Source organism: Merops nubicus, unplaced genomic scaffold, assembly GCF_000691845.1.
Source record: "Merops nubicus isolate BGI_N331 unplaced genomic scaffold, ASM69184v1 scaffold9299, whole genome shotgun sequence".
NCBI lineage: Eukaryota > Metazoa > Chordata > Aves > Coraciiformes > Meropidae > Merops > Merops nubicus.
In genome coordinates, this window is record NW_008631659.1 from 147,049 (window position 1) to 156,869 (window position 9,821).

At 42.2% G+C, this 9,821-nt stretch overlaps 1 protein-coding gene across 1 annotated transcript; it reads right to left on the minus strand.

The window, feature by feature from the left end:
• Positions 1 to 9,012: 9,012 nt before the first annotated feature.
• On the minus strand, positions 9,013 to 9,546 carry LOC103780002 (malonyl-CoA decarboxylase, mitochondrial-like; the record flags this gene model as incomplete). Its single annotated transcript, XM_008947650.1, has 1 exon — positions 9,013 to 9,546. A coding segment is annotated over one exon (534 nt), but the record flags the coding sequence as incomplete, so codon positions are not given.
• Positions 9,547 to 9,821: the final 275 nt, after the last annotated feature.

Here is a 9,821-nt window from a genome sequence, read left to right on the forward strand (position 1 = left end):
TGAACATTCATTTGCTGAATTAGTCCATTCAGCTTGAGAGGTCCTGTGCCCCTCTTACACCACTCTAACTGTTCCATGTAAAATGTTTCAGCAAGGAGAAAAGCCTTAGATGTTTCTTTCAGAACAAAGCTACAAAGAATTTTCCCCAGGTGCATATTACTCCTATGTCACAGATGCTTTAGCACCTTCCCCCCCTCCCCACCACTCTGTTGATGAAACTGGGAGATCACCTTGTTCCTGTAAAGAGGGACAAATCTTTCCTGCTTTTAAGTCTCTGAAAATCTTGCTTGTGTAGGCTCAGGGGCAAAATAATGCCAGAGCTAAACTCTCTGAAGCATTTCTCTGCAGCCAGCATGCTCCATTGCTTGGGGCTGCAGGGTCTGAGCAGGAATTCCCCCTGCAGCTGTGTGCCTGGCACCCAGAGCAGGGTGCAGCACTGGGCACTTCAACAGGACGCCAGCAAGCTGTCTCCTGTGATGTCACTTCTGCTCTTGGCCACCGAAGGAAAAAGGAGCAGGGGGAGCCTAAGGAAAGCAAAGGAAGGAGAGCAGTGCTGTAAGGGGGTCCATGGGCAGCTAACAAGCAGAGATCTGACATCCACCTGCAGAGCTGGAGCCTCTTCCCATATTTCCTCTAAGATTCTGAAGAACTAGCCCCAGTCCAGGCTTTTGCAGGCACAAGTTTTTGATTTTTTCATTGTGGATTGTTTTTTTTTTTCCCCATTGTTTTTAGAGTGTCAAGACAGTGACAAGAGCCCCATCACACCCCAGTGTGACACCAGCCCCACACCAACCCTGCCACTGCATCTGCAAAAAAGCCTTGAGAGAGTGCCATAGATAAAGCACAGAGCTTCACGTTCTGATACGAGATCAAAGGTCTGAGGTGTGACACGTGTTTCAAACACAGAACATCTGAAGTTTAGTTAGAACTCTAAAGATGACTATTCACAAACCCAATTAAAACTTTGTCCATTCCCTAAAGGCATCCCCTTAACTTTAACATAGCTCATTATGAGAGCTTTACTTGCAGTCAGTATATGAACTTTCCAGGCCCCGTTGTCAGGAGAATATTCTTTGGAAAATAAGACAACAACATTTATTTAAAAAAACTAAGCAAACACACCTTCAACAATTAAATTGCACTTTAAATACTGTAGATAAATTCTATCTAAAATATATTCTTAGATACAGACTGCAGTCACTTAATGTTTTTTGCACTATTTAAAGTTCTTGCATCATTTCCTTTTTTTTTTTTTTTGTAATTAAGCAGAAACATTTATATAATTTTAACCATTTTTATTCTCATTCTTTCCCTTTCTCCACCACTCCCATCAACACTGCCAAATTCCAGCTCTGGTTAAGATTCAGTAAATGATTCCTGCCTAATCCCCAGTAATTAGGTTCATGAGCTGTCTGTTCAAAAAGCACATTTCAGGGAGAACTTCATGTGTCTGTTTCAGCAAATGAGTTCACCTCAGTTTTCCTTTGTACTTAACATTCTTTCAAAAATCAGGGTCTATTAAAGAACTGTAATAAATATTGTTTTCTTTAAATGCCAGTTCTTAAAAATGGAAGTAGAATATACTGACCAATGCCTGCCTAGTTTATCTCTTTCAGCTAAAAGTCACAGGTGCTGCCTTTCAGAGATTACAATTGTTAATTCTACCCACAATTAAGAGATGACAAAAAAAGAGATGGATATAGATAAATATTATACATAAACCAAAAATGCAATACAATTTCTTTTGTTTTTCAATAGGTGAGCTAATGCATCTTCAGAAACAGAATGGAAAATGAATAATACAACCCAAATCCCACTTTTAAAAAAACAATTCTCCCATCAGCTTCAACAAGGGCAACACTTAAACAAGATCAGTAGATCCCAGCATTAAATTAAAAGGGAACTTCTGAGCCTCACCTGAAGCAGTCTGCATAGACTTCTGGAGTTGATACCAGACTTTGATGCTTGTTGATCACTTGAGGAAAGTCATCTAAAATGCTGGTAGCTGTTCTTCCAGCCCTGCACCACTGAGGGAATTAGGAGAACCTCAGGAAACTGGCCCAAGCTCTTTCCAGGAGTAGGAGCTGATGAGTAGGCTGGTATTGAATCCAAAGAAGCCAATGAACAGTGACAACTTTAGCAGGGTTTGACATGTGTTGTGAGCACTACCCTCTACTGCAAGGCTTATCAGGTGGGTAAGGGCCTCCAGGGATTGACATAATAATCCACTGTTGAAAACAGTGACTGGAAGACAGAACCCCACATTAAGCTGTCCTTGGGTTTTCAGCTACAATCTAAGGTTTAATAACTTGCCCAGCATGTCAGAGTGCATATTCCTGTATCTCAGCATCCTCCAAGTACTCACCAGTCCTGGTACAGATTGATTTTAAGAAGAATGAGTATGTATTCCTTTATTAGATATAGTGTGGCAAGGAGTGATTTTTTTTTTCTGAACACTTTTGGATATCCTCAATAAAAAACAGAACTTAAATCTGAGTACAAATCTTGAATCTAACCCACTTATACTATGCTTAGTTCTTTAACTATAAGCATCTAGCTTGGATGTGACACAGCAAGGCAATTCAGCTTCTCTTAGTACCCAGCCCTGTTGATTGAAAAATATCAATCAACAGTACTTGACTAAGTGCAGGAACACATCTGAACATGCTCAGGACACAGAACTGCCCTTCAGGTCCACTTCTGAGCCCTCTTTTGAAGGCAGGTAGGAAATGGTGATGAACACCTACACAACATTCCAGTGCTTAGCACACATGCTTGAGAAACATTTAGGACTTTCATCTCTGAGTGATATTAATCTAAGTGATATTAATCTTCCACCTGATCTTTGTTGTGTTTGGAAGTTAATATCTTTGAGATACCTGTTTCTATCAAATTTGTTGAAAATACAAATGCTTTTGGAAGCAGTAAAAAAAGACAATAAGTGATTGCTTATTCCTTATTTTCTAAAGAGAACAACGCAAAAAATGTGTAAACTGCTCCCGTAACCCTCATCTCTCCCTTCCTGAGGGAGTTTCCTTATCAAGAGGCTGAAAAATCAAGACTACTATTACCTCACTATCTGCTTTAATAAACCTCACCTCATTTCCACAAGGAGACCACAGGAGGCATGTTTTGTAGGCTATGGCAGTCAACAACTAAAATAAACTCCAGTGATATACGTGGAAAGATTGCCTGATTCAAAAAGCACTTACTCTTTTCTTTTAACAGGACTTTGTGATGGCTCAGCATCTGCAAATAAACTGAACATCCTCCATGCAAGCAGTATTTTGGCCTCTCATCACCCATCCAGGGCACGTGTTACTACACAGGTCCCACTCAATGCCATGCAAGTCGTACAGAGAGGCCCTACTCCTGTGACAAGAAAAACGGTGTAAATTGATCATAAAACAAGCGTAAGTGACAAAGTAACATAATTTCTATTGATTTGCTTTCAGCAGCAGGACACAGCTGTGAAAGTGCCAGGCTCTGGTACGCTGCTCCTCACAGCATGGCTGCTCCCACTGCAGCAGGGAGCCCCCCAAACCGGCCGCGAGGCAGCAGGAGGGGCCCTGGAAGGGCCAGGGCTGCAGGCTGAGGGGCCAGGGCTGGCAGCAAAGCCAACTGGCAAACCCTGGGCTTTTAACTGGGCAACCCTGTGACTCCCCAGGGGTTCACTCGGGTGTATCTCTGTGGGGAACGAATGGCACTGTCGCTCAGGAGTGTTTTGTTTGCTACCAACTGCACTGACAGTTGGGCAGTCAAGAAAATAAGTTACAGTAGAAAACAAAGCAGCCCCTGACCTAAGCATGGTCTGGCTCCTCCTGATGCTTTAGGGGCTAAAATAAACTCTGATGTAAAACTCATCCTACTGGCTACAGTCCTATGCAATTGTTCGGATACTTCACAACGACCAAGCAATAAGACAAGAGGAAACAGCCTCTAGTTGCATCAGGGGAAGTTTAAGTTGGATATTAGGAAAAATTTCTTCAGTAAAAGGGTTGTCAAGGCCTGGCCCAGGCTGCTCAGGGCAGTGGTGGAGTCCCCAACCCTGGAGGGGTTTAAAACTCGTGCAGATGTGGTGCTGAGGGACACGGGTTAGCAGTGGACTTGGCTGAGTTAGTTAATGGTTGGACTTGATGGCCTTAAAAGTCTTTTCCAACCTAAATGACTCTATGACTCTGTTTTGTACTGCTGTTTGCTGCATCAGCATCACATCATGGCCTAAAATGTCACATTGATTCCAGCAGCACAGGTTAAAAACCAGCACTTGAACCCACTGCCCTTTCCAGAAACTTGCACCTCACCCTGTATGAATGCTGGACTAAAATTAGAACTGTGAAGGCTGCTGCAAAGTAGATGTAAGGCAGTAGTTGAAAGCTGTAACTCAAGCAATGGAAGAAGTGATAGATTTTAAACTCTTGCCCTTTTATTCATGCCAGTTTTCCACTTGGGGTATTATTATACAGCTATCTAACACCATTGCTTCCAACAGCTTAAGCCTCTGTAACTCCAGGGATACTTTTGCTCATATAACAGTTCCCAGCAAGTTGACTCCCAGGAGGCAGGTTTCAGAAGCCTCTGAGGTGCAGGATGGGAGGGGAAGGGCTGGAAAACGGGAGGTATTTATTGTTTTTTTTTATCCAAAGAACATTCCACAGAAGGGAAAATTGACTCATGATTTCAGCCTTGGTACTTTAAAGTGAAATACAGAGCAGTATTACAAACTAATCTTCAAATACATTGTTTGAAACATTACTATAGGAACAGGAGGCAATGACTTTGAGAACTTTTAGTATTTCAGTTTCTTTAAAGGAGAGGCAGTTATCTCTTCTATAACATTACATGCATCCTTTTCAGAAATGATGTCAGTTTTTATACAGTGAGGGGGGGAGAAAGACACTGGACTCTTCCCTTCTTCCTGAGCTGTGAGGACTCACTTTGATAGAATAAGATCCCACTCCAGTGACACAGTTATTGGCCTAGCAAGCAGTACAGATGGTGAATATTTTTTTCTCTTCAGCATCGTTCACACTAAAATCACTCTTTAGTAGCAGGCTGGAAAATCCACACACTGCCAGATACTTAAGAGCCAATGACCAATGAAAGAAAACTAATAGTACTTAACAGCTGATGCTTTTATGAGCAGACTGTCCCACCTTCAGCTTCAGATGATCCTTTTGCATTTAAATGTGTACTGTGGTTCTGATGTAGAACTCACTGTCGGGATTTTTGGCCTCGCATTGCTGACTTATCAATGGAACAGATGAAGGGACCTCAGAAAGCAAAACACAACCAATAACCAAAACAATAGCAACTGTTGAACAGGAAATAACTGCAGGTGCTGGAGTTCTGATGGACAACAGATGTCACACAACAAACCTGCTCCTCCAAAATAGCTCCAGGAAGATGCTGCTACATCTTTGTCTGAAATCTGCTTCTCAGCCCAACACCTCGAACACCTTAGAACAGCTCCTGTGAATATCTTGATTTTAAGATTAGCAAGAAGAGAAAACCAGCTGTGCCCCTCTCCCTTAGGCTGAGGGCAGATGTACCTACCTGTGGTGTCTGTGTTGGATGCAGGCAGCTGGAGGCCTGGGGAAACAACTCAAGTGTCAGCGAAGTGTTCACAGCCGTGGTTCTTCCTCATAAGCCACTTCATGTCACTGAACCAATTCTCATACATTTTTTGGGGGCTACAAGTGGAAGAAACCTCATTATTCTTTGAGTTCAGCTGTTAAGAATATAGGATTAGATTGTATTTCCATCTGCAATAAAGCAGGAGCCTTAGCTCTTCCTGACCTGTTGCCAGGTGGATGTAGTTAATTGCCCTCATAGATCCTTCTGTTTCAAAATAAAAATATCTTTCAAAAACCAATGCATTTTGAGCTCTTTCATTTGAACTGACCCAATTTCCTAAAACTTGAAGAGTTTAACATAACAAAGAGAAAGGCTTCTCCTTCTCTGTTCCTCCCAGCAAAGAGTGGCTGGTACATATTTATATTAGCAGCTAAATTTCACCTTGAAAGATGAATTCTAATAGGAGAATGAAGCCATCTTCTGACCACTGTTAAAAACAGAGGTAGTGCATCCTGTAGAAATCTGTATGGTGAAAATGTTGTGCCAATACAGTATGTGTGTATGTACACCCTAAGGCTCTGTCATAAATATAAGCCTAACAAAATACATGTGCTACACAAAAAAGAAAAATCAATGTGTGAGTAGTTTGCTCAGGCTGATACACTGATACAGGTCTGATATTCTAAATTGTAGATAGCTACTTTTTAATAAGCTTTCCACACAGGGTGCTAAATAAATACATATCTATATATCTGTATCTGCACTGTGTAATCCCTAATGTTCACATTCCAGTTCTAAAATTTGCACAACAAACCTCAGATGGAATTTGTAATAAAATTTTCATCATTCCTTAAAAATGGGTGTTTTGGAAAAGAAGCATCAGTCAGGTTCTTCCTGCAATAATGCCATGCTAAGGGAAGATATGGCCTAATTAATCCAAAAGATGATATATACTTGGCTCCAAGTGTATAGTTGCCTGCAACCTCTGTTGCTTTTCCAGCCTGAAATCACCTCTGGATGTTCAGTTGCTCCATACCCGTAATAAACTTCTCAGCATTTCTGAAAACCACAAACTTTAATTTTCAGACCTTCTATATGAAGTACCACAAAGACCATACATATGTCCAGTTGTGCAGAATATTTACCATAACTACTGCTCCAAAAGGAAAAATCAACAATCACTCTGCAGTTATTTCCTCATGCTGGCCAGGATGAAGCTGCTTGTTCAAAGTCTCTCCCTAAATCTTTCCAATCCTTCCTTAGTCCTTAGCTCATCAGCTGAGAATAAGAAAGTATAATCAAATAATCTTCAAGTTTCTTTACACTTCTACAGTGTCTCCTACTGCACATTTGTCAAGCTATCCAGAAAAGGTGCAAAACAACCCCCAAAACAACGTATATTTTGGGTGCCATCATATGGCCCCTGGTAAATGCACCAAAATGTCAGCACCACAGTTCAAGGGAAACTCAACTTATCCATAATGGTTTTGGCCACTGAAAAATTGCTGGACACATCTTCCTTGAAAGGGGAAGATAGGATTTTTCTTAAACTCACCTCTGATCAAAACCAATTTGAACTTGTTGATGTATAAGAAAACTGTTGAATAAATAGGGGGCCTTTCTGGAACTACTCTTAAGCACATAGTGAAGGCAATGTGGCCTAGGGGAGTTGGCACTGCTAACGTGGCATCACTGCCACTGATGACCAGCTGCTACATAAAAATGTCTTCTGCTCTCAAGGGAACAGAAGACAGTGAACGTATCCTCCCCTTTAACTACCAGTGTGGCAAACTCTACCACGAACAAAAGTCAGGTCAAGATCTTCTCTGCTTGGAAGTTACGTAGAATAGATTCCCATTTAACAGCTTACCAGCTTAGGGGATGGGAATTCTTTCTAATAATGAATATGAAAAAAAGTGTACCCAAATAAATAATTTCATTCCAGGAGAAAGGCTAATTGGACACTTACAGCTTTCTTTACTTCTGTTTTCATACATGAGCAGGAACTCTACAACTTTCAATTTCTCTGTCTAATTCTGTTCTTGAAAACTGGACTGGAATTTCACCAGACACATAATTGATCAGAAACTACAAAACAGCATGAAATTGAGTAGAGATGGTCCTTCTTCTGTGGTGATACTGGTACCAAAGAAGGCTGTTAAGTGAAGGAAGGTGCATGCTGAAATACACAAGACATGATATATTGAGAAAATTAATTTTATTGTTTTACAGGTCACACCTCTTTATTAAAAAAGCTCTTTATGAACTTTAAAAGTTACCAGAGCCAAAGTATAAAGAATATTTGGAACCTTCTCAACTGTTCCCTAATAACAATCTCTCTTATTCTTCCCTCTGTAGAATCATAGAGTGGTTTGGCTTGGAAAGGACCTTTCAAGGCCATCTCGTCCCACTCCCCTGCAGGGAGCAGGGACATCTGGAACTAGAGCAGGTTGCTCAGAGCCCCGGCCAACCTCACCTGGAATGGTCCCAGGGATGGGGCAGCAACCACCCCTCTGGGCAACCCAGGCCAGGGGCTCACCACCCTCAGTGCAAAAAAATTCTTCCTTCTATCTAATCTAAACCTCTCCTCTCTTTGTTTAAAACCATCACCCCTTGTCCTGTAGCAAAAGACTCTGCTAAACAGACTGTCCTCATCTTTCTGATAGATCCCCTTTAAGCACTGGAAGGCCACCAGAAGGTCTCCCAAGAGCCTTCCCTTCTCCAGGCTGAACAGCCCCAGGTCTCTCAGCCTTTCCTCGTAGCAGAGGGGTTCCTCAGCTACAAACCCTTCCCTCTTGTTCATCATATTTTAGCAGACAAAAGTGCCACTGTAATGCTACATACCTGCTGCACTGAGACATCCTGATTTTTCAACATTACTGCGAGGCTTCTCCATGCTCCAGCAAAGCAAGGAGTCAGTGGGTTTGAAAAAGGAAACTACCAAGAGGCTTTATGTGAGAGTTTTTGAAGGTGAAAAAGACAGGTATTATTGAAATTAAATTGTAGATTACCGTTTTAATGATATGCTTGACAAAAAAAAAAAACTACCTTCATTCAGCAGTTCTTTTCATGTACTTTGGTACTGAACTATCTATGTTCTGTCAAAGAAGCACAGCTCCTTTTCAAAGACAGTTTATAGTGTTTTATTATCAATAGCAGAATGGTATGGCTCAGGTATTTTCCATTCAAGCTACCACTGAGTTGTAACTGATTGAGAGAATTTTACTTGCCCTTTAATATACACCTACAACCCATTTGCACATAATGCATGCCTAGAACTTGCAGGGACTCCACCAGATGTGGACTGGCAATGCAAGCCAGAAAACAGATAATCTACATCATTCTGCATCGTACCGCGCTGCACCGATTTGTTTCACAAGCCACATCCTCATTTCAACACCGACAGGGCGGAGGTGAAAACGCCTCTTCCTGTAACTAAAGCTTGCTGTTCTGCTGGAACTGAGCCACCAGGGCCAGGACCTGCTGGGAGGCCCTGATGTGCTGGGAGCCCAGGTAGGCGGCGCTGTTGGCGGCGGCGTGGGGCAGGAAGTAGCGGTAGTTGACCATCATGCCGCAGGCGGCGGCCAGGCCCCGCGGGCTGCTGTCCCCCAGCCAGTTGATGCGCCACAGCACCGCCCCGTTCTGCAGGTGGAAGTTGGCCACGGGGTTCAGGGCGTAGCCACGGTGCTTCTCCCCGTACAAATACCAGGCGCAGAGCCTCAGCAGTGGGGAACGCAGCACGTGGACCAGTTTTTCTGATCTCACCCACTCGTTGTTGTTTAAGAGTTTCTTTAGCGTTTCAGTAGTAGGGTCCCCTGTGATCTCGGAGATTTGTTGCCGTTCTGACTCTGTGAAAAGTTCATTTTTTTCCAGTTCTTTTGTCTGTGAGGAGAGGAGACCAACAAGCCACTTTGTGAATCCCGGGATAGGTGAAAGAGTAGAAAAAGTTTCTATCTGAGGAAGTTCTTTCTGCAGACAAAAGGAGAGAAAAAAACCCTCATGAGTTTTGTCACGACTGACAATGAGAAGTTTGCATGGAAGAACAGCTGATACCCTTTACCTGATGTCAAGTGAAGACTAGGCATTCTGAGAATTAACTGATACACACTGACACACTAAAAAAAATGAATAATTTAATAAAAATCATCCTGCCAGGAGTAAGTTAGTGACTAGAAAGCCGGTGGAGCACTAAGAAAATTTTAACACTGACTGAACTACAGTGTACACACACAATCTATATAAAA